We start from the raw sequence: 14,622 nt of genomic DNA on the forward strand, positions 1-14,622 counted from the left end.
AATGCTCTTGATACCACCATCTATCAATGGACAACATATTCTTAGCTTTTTAGGTCACAGTGAAGGAAACATAAATGGCATAGTGATAAGCAAACTTACTGGTCTGACAGTTGTCGCCTGTGAACCCTGGAACACAAACGCAGGTATAGGCATTGATGCCCTCGAAACACTGAGCCCCATTCAGACATGGACCAGAAGCACATTCTAATATCTCTGTAAAATGGAAGGAAAAGGTAAACTCATTTGATATTTGATTTTGGAGGTCCAATATCAAGACTGTAAAACATATAGCCATTTGACTAACATTTAACAATAATCACTTTTAAGGACATATTCATCAATGGTTTGGTCGGCTTTCCCTATCTTTTATAGATAGGGTAAACAGTTCGGTTGGTCAACTATTAGCAAATCGTTTATCAATATTTATTAAAAAAATCAACTAAAATTTGATCGTTTATCCTTCTTATCTTCCTGAAATGTTCATGTCTATCCATATTTTTTCGCTCTCGCTCTCTTTGTGTCGGTATCTGTCCCTTTTTTCTTCAATTAACTGACTCTTCTCTCATTCTTTCGCTTTTGTGTCTTAATAAAAAATTAAAGAGCACTGTTAGTTTTCTGGGTTCTAAAATGTTTCAGCATAACTATGTTCATTTTCATCTCATTTGCTCTCAGCCCCCCCCCCCCCTCCCCCACCTCTTTCATCCCTGTCTTAGCATTATCTGTAATATCTCGCCTTTCTTTACCTTGCTTGTTACCGTTGTGGAGCATTCGATAGTATTTAATAAAACAACAATCTTTGACGTGTATATAGGTCTTACCAGTTTCGCAGTTAGTCCCCGTCCATCCAGGTGCGCATGTGCACGTGTACATATTACGGCCATTGTTACAAGTGCCTCCGTTTTCACACGGGTCACTCAAGCATTCATCCAAGTCTGAAACATAATGCAAATTTCATGAGAAAGAATTGATTAATTGATTGATATCATTATGTACCCAAACACATAATATATTGATACCTAAGTGGTGTGATATCAATATAAACGAATAGCCATACATGATCTTTGACAATCGAGGCATCGTCTGTGTCCACTCTGGACGGTACCAAAATTAGTATTTTTTCTTCTTCTTTTTGGTCCGCTCCCATGTAGATTTATTAGTACACATGTAGCACTCACATTAGAAATGAAGGGGGCACATCAATGATTTTTTTTACTTCTTGATCAAATCAGACAAATAATGACTAGCTACCCCGTATCTTCATCAGTAGCCTGCGTCGGTACAAAACTAAGTTACAAAAACTATCTAACAATACGTATACGTTATTTTTATTGCTGCAAACATGCTAGAAACGAATGTCAATGTGTTGTTGTTAATTTTCTGACATCTACAATTAAGATCCTTTATTTTGGGCCACACACGAAGGTTGGAAAGTTTCAGATAGCAGGCAAACACATGATAATTTCCCAATGAAAAATACTCGAGAGTACGCGATGAGCAGAACTCCAGGACTCCAGAGCACACCTTAAATATGGCGATACCCCTGAGGACGACTTCCCATTCCCCTTGAGAGACTTCCTATCAGTATCAGGGTAATTGTAATAAAACTATATGAAAAAAAAAACACAAAAACTTTACCGTCTTGACACGTAGGGCCAGTCCATCCATTAACGCATGTACATGTGAAGTCCAGACGGTTTGACTGACAGATCCCGCCGTTGAAACAAGGCATGGCAAGGCAAGGGTCAATAACTGGATAAAAGAAAAGAACAAATAATATCACGTTTTAAAGTAAAGATTATTTGAACTGTAAGATGTGTCGTTCACATAATATATTTCATAACATTGCTATGTAACCCTAAACCGTATGGCTTACATTTACCTGAAACAAAGATTTTATGTGTTTGAACCGATTGTCGATGTCTTTAGGATTTCTCATTTTGCGAGGGCAAATGCAATGAATAGAAAAAAAAATCATATATTTCTGAGCACGTTGGCTAAGTCTACGATTAATGATGCTCATATTTTAACTTCAGTTTGACGTTCTAGTAAGCATCTGTTCACCATCTCTATGTCTAAGATATTTTGTATGGCGACCAGAGTATGTCAAGTGATCATGATACATTTTGGTTATCTGAACACCAAAACCTCCGTCTTCTTTCTGTCGTTGCAATTCATGACTGATAAAGTGTGTTCATGTCTTTAGTTTTTTTTTCAGAAGAACGAATTCAGTAGTTTTGGGAAATAGTTCACTGTGCGTGCATGACATTGCAAATAAATAGAAGACAAGGGAAGAATTTCATACTTCTCAATTGAAATAAAAGAATCCAGTTAAAACTGATAATAATAATAATAATAATAATAATAAAACAAATAAATAACTTACTCTCTTCGCATTTGACACCCCTATATCCGGTGGGACAGACGCAAGTGAATGTGTTATCGCCGTTCAAACACGTGCCCCCATTTAGACAAGGGTCGCTTGCACATTCGTCGATATCTGGTGTATCAAACCAAGAGAGAAAAAAGGTTATATTGTAAGGGATGAAAATGAATAGATGACAAAGATTTTAAACTTCCAATTAACAGTGATGTATTTTTTCTATCAATAACTTTCTATGAGCAATGAATCGTCGTATTCCTGTATGTTTTAAATATTGAGACAACGACTAATTTCAAGGTGAAGCAGTTGTCATGGTAGTAGTTTGAAATGGGGGATGTCATGACACAATAAACAATAACGCAGATGATTAAACAATAATAATGATGCTGAGAGCAAAATTCAATACATGAAGGTAAAGTAAACAAAAAAAGCAAGAAACCTGCTTTTAACTCGCATATGATTAGCCTGGTGATATTATTTTCCGAACTTAAGGGCTATTGATACAGAACTATTGTTACTATTTTGGTTACAATTGAACTCATTTCAATACTCGTATTTTCTAGAATAGTCACGTACTATTTCATTAGATTAAGTGTGATTACCATGATGGGTGGTACAGACAGGTTTTGGTATAAAACTTAATAAGTAAAAGTACAACAAGATTCAACAAGAAATAATAAACGTATTACTCACCAACGCATGTGAAGCTGAATTCTAAATCAATGCAAGCCTGTCCTGGGTTACATGGGTCACCAACACACTCATCGGCATCTGACCAAAGAAAATGTGAACATAACAAAATTATTGAATAGATATTCAAACTTTATACAATGTACATGACGTAAGAGCAGGATAATAATGATCAAATCGGTAAGAAATTCCACAGCTATATATCTCTTGAAAGGTGAAGTTAATTGGAATGCGAATTTGTATTGTTTCAGACGATAAATATTCTATTGTAAATATTTATATTCACCATTCTAAATACTGGGTAGTGTAGAATCTCTGGAATATAGGAGGAAAACTTGGTAAAATGGGGTTGTAAATGATAATCAATCACAATGTAGCCTTGAAATATCTTGAAATATGTATACATATTCCCAGATTAGATGTAACTAATGTTACCAATTGTAAACCATAATTGTACACTGACTTGCCACGGTTTAATTGTTTCATTATCTTTTGCGCATACAGTTTGCAACTTTGCACATGATCGTGTAATTGATTCTTTTACTCATGCTCTAATTGACGGACCACTATATAATCAAAGTAGACAAATGTGGAGATAATGTTATTCTGAAGCCAATGGCAGTCACATGTGTAGTAAATCAATTGACTAGGCGATGAATGTTCATCTTTTTTTGGGTCCATGGTTTAACATATTTCTATAAGTGAATGAATTGTTTTATTTTGTATTAAGCATAAGGCAATTAAAAAAATAACCCCCAAAAGAGTAATAGTTGTTCTCAGAATATCGACAGGTGTTCTTCTTTTTACTACTGTCATGATAATTTATACGTAGCCAGGATAATTGCGCCTATTTTGAGATGGAAATATGTAAGATAGAGGAGAGAAATAGACGACTTACCAAATAGCCAAGAAAAACTAAAGCCCATCCTTTGTACATTTCTATCTGTAAAGAAGTTCACCCAAATAACGTCAGATGAGAACTCGACATCAGATGGTGATTCGATACGGCCAGCACTGAAGAGAACGCGCAGGGATGGGTCGACTCCAATGTTGATCAAAGGCCCTGCTGATAATACGAGTTCGTCTTTAAATTCTTCGATGTCAATTGGCCCGTTGAAAGAGATTCGAATCTGAGGACATAAGAGGATTAGGTATACAAGAAGAACATGTTCCTTAAAGTACGAGTCAAGATGAGATATTTATATATACTGCAACATATTTTTTACAAAATCCCTTAACAGGAACGAGCTACAAAGATTTTTTTTAGAATACTTCTTCATCAGAATAGGACTTTAACAAAATTCAAAGTAATCAATCATTTGATATTTTTTCAACGTTTGCGTACATTCCAGTAACTAAAAATAATTCCCATGGACAGATTTGGAAAATTTTAGACCTTAAGTTTTTTCTTTTCCAACACTAAGTGATAATGCATTTTCATCGTTTTACAAATTATTTCTTTTCCAAATTAATGGATATTTTAATAGTCTTTATCGACAGAATATACGTGTCGTATATGCACCGGATGTCTGGGCGGTCACCCTCTCCCACAGAAACCCGGAAGGGAGTATCTCTAACTTTAGTTATTAGTTATTGATTTATGTATTTCTTTACTTTTTTGTATTTATTCGTTTGTTTATTTATTTGCATGAATGTTTCCTTAAAAGAATACAGTGTTGTCCTATTGAAGAAATTGACCCATTTTTTATATAGAACCCTGTCGAGTGTATACGAAGAGGCATGAAACATGGAAAGGAACATCGTATTAATATCATGTCAAAAAGGATAGTAAAAAGACCTTAGACATGTTACAAGTAAAGCGAAATATAAATACTTATAAAAATTGAAATATTGTGATGGTTTAAAGCTGTCTGGTATCGTTTTTTTTTCGGGGGGGGGGGGGGTATCTGAAGAAAGGGGACGACATAATATAAAGTGGTAAGAGAATATTGTGTTTGCCACTATAAACCTGAAGCCAAATATGTTGAATAACTTTGACAGAAATAGATGACATTAGAATCAATTGATCAAAATTTTCATCGCCATCCATGAGAAAGCAAGAAGGCCTACTTACCTTCTTTCCGCCCGGATAACCAATGATATGGTAACAGTCTAATGCAGGGAAGTACAATGCTGGATAATTTGGTGATGTTAATGTTCCGGACTTTGTATAAAAGTGCTCAGAGCATTCCTCACTACTTCTTGAAACTGTGAGACACGTTTAAAAAAATAAAGGTCTTGGAGGTGTAAACAATTCTTAAACTTTAGAATCATAATTGTTTCGTCTACCATCATAAATATATTTAAAACTTTGATAGTGTATCTTCAACTTCGTGCCGCATCCTCTGCATCTGATCTACTTCAACAACCTGTTTTATTTCCCCCCCTTTTTTTTTCTTTTTTTTTCTCTCTTTCTTTCTTTCTTTCTGTCTTTCTTTCTTCTTTCTTCCTTCTTTAATTTCTTTCTTTCTATCCTTCTTTCTTTCCTTCTTTATTTTCCTCTTTCTTTCTTTCTTTCTTCCTTCTTTACTTTTTCTGTTTTATTATCTTTCTTTATTTCTTCTTTCTTTCTTTCTTTCTTAGTCTTTCTTTCTTTCTTAATCTTTCTCTTCTCGACCAGTAGGCCTAAGTAATGGATATGTATATTCCCTCCTTGCGTCATTTGGTTATAAATTCGTTTTTCTCAATTTTCGCATTGGGATATTTGCAGAATTCAGCAAGCGATGTAGAATGTTATTACAAATTACAGCATATTAATTGACTTCGACACATACATGTATTGTTACGTCCTAGATCATTACAGTGAGTTTTTCGTAGTCCGGTGTCAGAAAATTATAATCCATCCCAATATTACAAGACAGACTGACTTCATTATGCTATCAGATACTCTTTCCCTGATTTCGAACACAATGTTGCTCTGGGGCAATTCCATAAAATAATCAACCTTTCTGTACATCCGACCCCCATTTTTCTCAAGTTTTACTTCACTTCATAAACTGACCAAGTCATGGTCATTTGAGAGCATTACATACTGTCAAAAGAAGAAATTAGAGACAGAAAATGTCATGAAGGTCCCATAAATAGGGGTCGGATGTACATATTTTATGGAATTACCCTCTAACAAAAAAAATCTACCCCCTAGCAGACCTCACCCAAAGTATAGTTATATCTTACCTAACAATTCCTCACAGAATTCCCCGTGGTAAACCTGGTTGGGCCCATACGCACACTGGCAGAACACTGTCCCATCCTCATTGTCGATACATGTGGCTCCATTTAAACACGGATTGGAGTTACATCCTGCAAGTCAAACCAAAATAAAAGAGATGAAATGGACATTACTGAATTTTCGAAACTGGTGTACCCGGTTCGTTGTAATTCAGAACAAACATGTATAACTGTACTTAAGAACATATGAAAATCTTACAGCAAGTTTGAAGAGATGTGCTTGCTTGGAATATGGTATGCAGAAAAGAAGGTGCCGGGTAAAAATGGCAGAGGATATAATGGCAGAGGTAATAATGGCAGAGGTAAAAATGGCAGAGGTAAAAATGGCAGAGGTAAAAATGGCAGAGGTAATAATGGCAGAGGTAAAAATGGCAGAGGTAAAAATGGCAGAGGTAAAAATGGCAGAGGTAAAAATGGCAGAGGTAAAAATGGCAGAAGTAAATATGGCAGAGGTAAAAATGGCAGAGGTAAAGATCATGATTATGCTACATCAACAAGGAAAAAAACAGAACCTTTTCGGTTAATATCAGTCATAGTTATTGAACTTGAATGGACTCCTCTCGACGAAAGGAGTATTATGAACTGATTAGATATTTAATGGATTTTTCTGTCATCATTCTAGGTCTATACTTTATCGTTGATATGATTCTGACTCTCGCCTTGTAATCAGAGGGTCGTGTGTTCGAATCCCACCATGGCCTAGCGTCCTTTGGCAAGGCGTTAATCCACACTTTGCCACTCTCCACCCGGGTGTTAAATGGGTACCCGGTAGGATGTGAAAGCCTATATGTAGTATGCCTAGCAATTGAGTCTTGGAACTCTTGTTGGAATGCTCCCCAGGGAGTGGAGAAGGTGCATACATTGTATGCGGGCATGCAAGGATCCGATGACCGGGGTAATAATATGTCTGTAAAGCGCTTAGAGACGTCGTTCCGATATATTAAGCGCTATATAAATGCGGAATATTATTATTGATGAAAGTATTTATCTTGGCCAGTTCGTATAGTAGAACAGCACTTCATCCCATACATAACCAACAAATTTTAATGTAAAGACCAATGTGCGCTACCATTAACACACTGAAATAGACAAGTTCGGGATTTCTTTGAACCACTGGCATAACTTGGATAACAGAAAAATAACAAAACGTTCTGCAATAAAAGCAGTTTTTCATATTTCAACATCATAATGGATCCGAATAGATATTGATATGATACGTATATAGTTTAATGTAAATGATATAATAATAGCAACTAGTGTTCAGTTTTTCAGAGCAATACCTCATTGCACCTAGTCCAAGTGGATGTCAGGTTCCTAACCTAGTTTCTATGGTAACGGTTACCGCATTAATTTTGAAATGTGTAGCGAATCAGGGATTTGAATTTTAAAGTGTTTCTTAGGTACCATTCTATCGACCTGTTTTGAAGGGGAAATTCACCCTGACAAATGGTTTACTGTAAAATTAGCAGAAAAATATATTGGTGAAAGTTTGCGGCAAGCCCATCAAAGATTAAGATAGTTATTAGAAGTTTGAGTTTTTATGATCTGTGACGTCATATACTAGCAGCTGCCCCGTATTTAATGCACCAAAATGTATACTTTTCAATATTTTAATCAGTGGTTCATGATTGCTAAAAAAAATATTTCAGGTGCGGATGTGAAATGATTTGTATGTTACAATAAAAGCCATTTTCATTTTTTTTTTAAAATTGACATTTCATTGATATTTTTTATTACACCATATGCGGGAAAAACTGCTCGCAAATGACGTCACCGTTAAAATGTAAAATTCTAACAGCTTTTAAAATCTTTGATGGATTCCCTAAAACCCCCACCAGTATCATTTTAATTATTTTCTGCTATTTCTACAATAATCTTTATGTCAGTGTGAATTTCCCCTGTAATGAATAATAGTATAATACTTGGGATCCAAAGTGTGCTTCAAATTTGAATATTAGAAGACCGATTTGACATGAGAAGACCGTGCATGTAAGTCCAAGAAAAAATAAGAAATACCAACTCAAGTGTTATCAATTTGGTGCAGAAGATCTACAGCATCATTTGAAAATGTTACTCTTTCCATTAGTCAAACATTATAATTCCAAATTTCTTCTCAGAACCTTTCATATTTAATCTACTGTATATGGAGGGGCTTTTGGGTTTTTTGGCATGGGGGTTTAAAACTGACCATTTATACCTCTATCGTTTTTACCTGTGCCATTTTTTCCTGTGCCATTTTTACCTTTGCCATTTTTACCTCTGCCATTTTTACCTTTGCCATTTTTACCTCTGCCATTTTTACCTTTGCCATTTTTACCTTTGCCATTTTTACCTCTGCCATTTTTACCTTTGCCATTTTTACCTCTGCCATTTTTACCTCTGCCATTTTTACACCGAGCCGAAAAGAAATCTCTATAATGAGGTTTCAAAGGGAACGCTTCATCAACATCAATTTGTCATCTCACAAGTTGTCGAATCGGATCCTTTAGCTGAGAAGCATATATGTCTTCTGTTTCTATGGCAGAGAATTTCGAATAAAACATCCGCACCGACTCGATGACACGTATTCACTTAACATAACTATATCTCGAACGTTAAGAACACTGGCGTACAATGGGGGGTGGGGGGGTGGGGGGCTAAGGGGGGCCCTTGCCCCCCACCAAAAAAAACATACTGCATCAACGTGTTTCTCAAGCAGTCACACACAGATACATGTACACTGTGTTCAGACTATCCCCCGCTTTAGAACCCCGTTTATATATACATGTATATATATATATAATCACAAAAGGTTTAGTAAACTAATTTTAGTTTACTAATATATATATATATATATTAGTAATAATAATAATAATAATAATCATAAATGGTTTAGTAAATGCCGTAGAAAAAAATCATAGATTTTAAAAGGAGCATATATACATGTATATACTGTATATTCAGGATATTTCAAATTGAATTCACAGGTGTCTGACAGTGGCAGTTGATATCATTAGACAACAGTTTGTGTCATGGCCTTGGGCTCAGTCGACAGAGAGTGAAACTAGAAGAAGTCCTGAGCGCTGCAGCGCTAATCCATGGTGCTAATATTTGCATATTTACTTTCCTTGGGCAAAGCCTGATGATGAGACTTTTATTTGTAGTCTGCAGTAATCTGATCCGAGGTGAAAAGGAGTAGTTCTACGGATTCAAGATACAAATCTGTGTACGAAGGTGTAACAAGAAAAGTGATATCCGATCATGTGCATTATAAGGTCACCGCACATCTTCTGGACTCTGAAAAATAAAGAGCTAAATTCAGCACTTATAGAAGCCTATTTGGTAACTACACTTCAAGTGCTTATTCTCAGCACCTGTGGTGCTAAAGGCAGCACACTGAGAATGTCTACTCGTAAAATACATGTATATAGCACGTCACGTCTATATTAGCACCCGAAGTGCTAAAAACGAGCACATATACGCAATAATTTACTACCCTATGTTCTGAATCAGCATAATAATACTGAAATTCAAACTCCAGACTAAAGTAAACATTCCTCATTTTATGGGGTATAAAACTATATCTACAATGTACATTAAGTAATCACAATGACGTCATATATTGCAATGCCATGTACGATTTCAAGACTACTGTGGTATACTCCGTACTAGAGGTTAACACATTTCGATATTCTCTCAATTATTTGCAAACTTAAATACTAAGATTCCATTCGTTTACATTTTCATTAACTATGCAAAATTCATATCGTTCCAAAAGTGGGTCTGAGACCAGTCGCAATGTTTGCAATGGCATTTAGATTTACTATCTATGCAGAATGTTCATTTGCATGTACATACATGTATGAGTTCCACCCATGAGCAAGATTCAATCAAGGCCATTTTCTCTGGTGAAAGCTGCCTGAATGGAAAATGTCTATCACTAAAACTTGAATCCTTACATCAATTCGAGCACTAATTAACGCTAATCCTGATTTTCACATTTTCTTTTATAGACTCAATACTTAAACGTGTGCTGACTCAAAGTGAAAGAGTATTTCTAAGAGATTCGCTCACATTGAGTTGCGTAAAGATTGTTTCAATATCACGTTCAAACAAACGAATAATATAGTAAATATGTTAAAAGTAACACAGATAATAACAATTTGCAAGAAAACAACTTTCATTCATCCGTATTCATAATTTCCATTGCTGATTACCTAAGCATTGTAGGAGTGATGTAAGGAGCGACACTAACTCATGATTATGCATGAAGCAAATGTATAACAAAGAAACTGTGGCTACTTCCTAGCACACGGATCCATAAATCAATAAATTAGCCATATACAACAGAGCATGGATTTATCCGTCCAAATGGGTGAACTTTGGTGATATACAACAAATGTGACGTAAAATCATTAATGCTTTTCTGTGTTGCGAAATGGGATCATGATAATGTTTAATCTACAGCATCGCGATTGCCATGTTTCAATGCCGAATTCTAACATAACTTGTGCAAAGTAACGTGGCATTACTTTTTGTATGTTTTGTTTTGAAGAAATTGTTAAATTAGATCTAATGCATAGGCGGATCCAGGTGGTGGACCGAGGGGCCCGCCCCCCCCCCCCCTATTGGCGGAGCAAAAAAAGGGAAAGAAAGAAAAAAAGGAAGGAAAAAAAAGAGAAAAAAAGAAGAGGAGGAAGACGAGTGAATAAAATAAGATGAGAGGAAGACTTGGAAAAAAAAATATTTCATGTCACTATATAAAATATTCGCTCACGCTTCGCGCTCGCATTGCCTGTTATAGGTGATTCACATATCTTGTTCAACATGGAGCTTAAATATCAAGCTTGGAAGTCAATATACAAAACATATTCCTCCTCGGAAATCGAACTTTCATTGATTTGTGTGATTTACAAATTGATTTTTAAAAAGTGCTCTGTAAAAATGTCAGTTTTATTAACATTTTCCGCTCGCCCTGCGAGCTCGCGAATTTTTATTTATCAGGTACCTATTATTTTCATGTATTCCATTGAGTTTTCAAAATATCCCTTTTCAGGTCTGATTGTCAAAACGTATCAGCTAGCGCTGCCATGCTTGCATTTTGATTGGCGGGTTATGTATGTCTCAATATTGATTATATAACAAACCACTTAAAAATCACCTTTTCATGACAGTTTATCAAAAATTTCGGCTCGCGATTTGCGCTCGCATTAATGGTCAAATATATATCAACTGATTACTGATGCATCCTATTCATAATAAAAAAGTGCTTGAAATGTACAGTGTTCAGGCCATAATATCATCAGATTCCGCGCCCTCATTATGCATCAATAAATAAGATATCAATTTAATAATTAAATTGTCCCTTTTGTTTAATCTCTCGCTTAGCAAGATGAATAGGAAGATATATAGTCATCATATTCATATGAAAACATGTCCTAAGGATGTCACGGTCCTATGTCTCAAACTCAAAGTGATAATGAAAATATCAGTTCTTTATCAAGTGCGATTTATATCCACCTCACAATTTTCCTACAAAGTGTTTGAAAAAAAAAGCTGATGTTGACCCCCCTTTTCAGATCGGAATATCAAATATTTTAAGCTCGCGCTTCGCGCTCGCTTTTATTTTCATGATAAAAAATGTATTTAGAATGCTTAGATTCTAGGTCTAAATCTGAAACACGCGCGCGCATGTTCATTCAGTTATCCAGTTTCAGATCACAATATCAAGTTTTCTGCTCGCCCTTTGTGCTCGAATTATTAATGTAGGAAGATCCCCCTTTCTCATCCCTTTCATGATTTACAAAAAATGAATAGAGTGTCCCGTTCTAGGTCTAAAACTAGAGTTTTATCGTCCGGGCCCCCCTATTGACGAATGCTGGATCCGCCCCTGTAATGGGGGTGATGAATGCTATTATACGGAATGTTTGTAAAGGTTAATAATTGCAATAACACACGCTGCCAAGTAAATAGGAATTGAAATTTACAATAAAATGAAAACAAAAATAGCCCCATAGTTATAGTTGATATAAGCAAATTCATTTTAGAAGAACGTCAGATACTATATAGATCCAAATGCTGCTTCCCAACTTAGGTCAGACATTTTGAGGAGCATCTTTTTTCACTTGTCAATATTCCTACTAAATGTAGAAAGTTCAGTGTTCCCAAAGCACGTTCCACAAGCTGTCATCACTGAATGGTTGTTGTTTAATATTCTGTCACTTTGCTTCTGTAGAACTGTAAATACTGACACGTGTGACTTTCCTTGGAAGCGATAGACGCGGGCAGTATGGGATAATCAATAAGAATTGACAACTCGTCAGAGTGGCAAAATGAAAAAAAAACTGATAACAAGGCAAGATGTTTCCTTCTTTTTCAATGATGCTTGGATATATGATAGGAGTATTTTGTTTTTAATTTACCTTTGATGTAAGCAAGAGCAATTACTCTCATCTTTCGGATCTATTCAGAATAAGACTTAAATCTACAATATTGCACTATATATACATGTATATACTGTATATATATATATATATATATATATATATAACATGCATATTATTCGCAACAGACATGATCCGACAAGTGGATGTCAGTGTAATATTTATACAACCCCGTTCTCCCAATGTAGAGAGCTCCACTATGTCACGGATCTTGATGTTGTTGCATTGAAGTGGTACGTGTACATTCTTCGAGGGAAATACATTATCGGTAGATTTTCTTGGAGTATACATTTAAACCCGGTAAGATATAGTTAGCAATTTGTTACCATGGTACATGTAATAACCAATTCGACACAACTATTAATTGGCATCGAAACAAAAAGAAATGTCGACATTGACCACTGGAAAACCTATTCCCATTTGTATGAAAAAAATATGAATACAAAAGATGATGAGAGTAAATAAAGTGAGGTAAGAAAAAACGTTAATTATCGTCAATGACGTGCAACGTTTTACCTCTTTCTTGAATTTTATCTGCATCTGGAAACTTCATCTGTTTCCTTTATAATAACTTATTTGATTTGATTATCCAGTATGTTGCATATTACTGCATAACCGGACCTGAGTATATTTTTGTTGTATATACTGTAGTCTAGTTATTGCTAATGTTATAAAACGAGTGAATCATTCCTTTTTTTTGGGGGGGGGGGGTGGGTGGGCTCCTTTATGATTTCAACATCCATCTCTCATTATCCTCCATTGAATTAATTAATAGCGTGCAATAAGCGCCAATCGCACAACGCGATACACCGACAAACCCAATACCTTAATGAACTTCGTTACATCTATCTCACGTACAGGAATCATAGAACATCGCTTACCCCGTTTCTATGGCAACGGGATGCTCTGAACGTATCTGCCTCACTGCATCCTTTCGAAATCGGTATTGCCAGAGTAATTTGTGTATTGTTACAGCAGGCAATATTCATTATTCATGGAGTAGACTTGCGGAATAGCAGTCTTGTCTTTGAGATGATTGATTGTTATTGATATTGGAAGTGAAAATGATGAAATGATAAATGACCATAGGCCTACTTTCATTTCAGTTTTTGAATTCTTCCAACAAAATAGATACAAACACATATGTGACGTTTGAGTGGCTATATCATCATTGACAATATTCTTTCAAATCACATTGCAACTTCCCCGTTATGAAGCGAATTCAGAAAAATGAAATAAGAAAAATATCCGTCCGAACAATACACTATAATGTATTCAGTACAATATATTTATTTATTATTCATTACATAATTTATTCAAATACAAACCTATTGTTTATATCATAATAAACACATGCATATATCCCTACGCCAATGTTTTAATCACTTTAGAATACAACATCTCCCCGAGAAGCAAAAAGTTGACACACACACACATAATATATATATGGGTATATATAATATACATGTGTATATACATAATGGGCATATCTAAAAAAAAAAAAAAGATTCAACCTTTGTCATATCAAACTCCCGCCAAATTACTGACTGTATGATATCGATGTTCAACCACTGTATGGCAGAAAGGTCGCAGGCAAACAACTAATTTAGTAATTAAAATTGCTTCTTGATTGAGGTGTATCCATGCCAATCCTGCCAGTCATAATTTTTGTGTTTGCCACAATTTCTTTTTGTAATATTCTTGCTCGAGGCCATTTGTTTGCCAACATTGCCCATTATTCCCAATCTATATAGACCTACTCGTCACTCATCAATCATGAAAATGCAATAAATTGTGATCATGGTAACGCAATTTTGTACTTTCGATGGTAGTATATTGCGTCTTAAACCATGGACCTATTACATGGTTAAACGAAGTATTCAAAAGCGATATTACATTTGT

The 14,622-nt window shown here is 35.4% G+C and overlaps 1 protein-coding gene across 1 annotated transcript in view; it reads right to left on the reverse strand.

Annotated features, from left to right (window-relative positions):
* The window catches only part of LOC129269399 (neurogenic locus Notch protein-like), a 50,604-nt gene that overhangs the window by 33,425 nt on the left and 2,557 nt on the right, over positions 1 to 14,622 (reverse strand). The window contains exons 2-9 of the mRNA XM_054906895.2: positions 6,245 to 6,370; positions 5,145 to 5,278; positions 3,969 to 4,200; positions 3,074 to 3,151; positions 2,384 to 2,497; positions 1,636 to 1,749; positions 819 to 932; positions 100 to 213 (exon numbers count right to left, since the gene is read on the reverse strand). Coding sequence (XP_054762870.2) covers positions 100 to 213; positions 819 to 932; positions 1,636 to 1,749; positions 2,384 to 2,497; positions 3,074 to 3,151; positions 3,969 to 4,200; positions 5,145 to 5,278; positions 6,245 to 6,370 — 1,026 coding nt within the window. The remainder of the gene's footprint in view (positions 1 to 99; positions 214 to 818; positions 933 to 1,635; positions 1,750 to 2,383; positions 2,498 to 3,073; positions 3,152 to 3,968; positions 4,201 to 5,144; positions 5,279 to 6,244; positions 6,371 to 14,622) is intronic.

Source organism: Lytechinus pictus, chromosome 10 (assembly GCF_037042905.1).
Source record: "Lytechinus pictus isolate F3 Inbred chromosome 10, Lp3.0, whole genome shotgun sequence".
NCBI classification, from domain to species: Eukaryota; Metazoa; Echinodermata; class Echinoidea; order Temnopleuroida; family Toxopneustidae; genus Lytechinus; species Lytechinus pictus.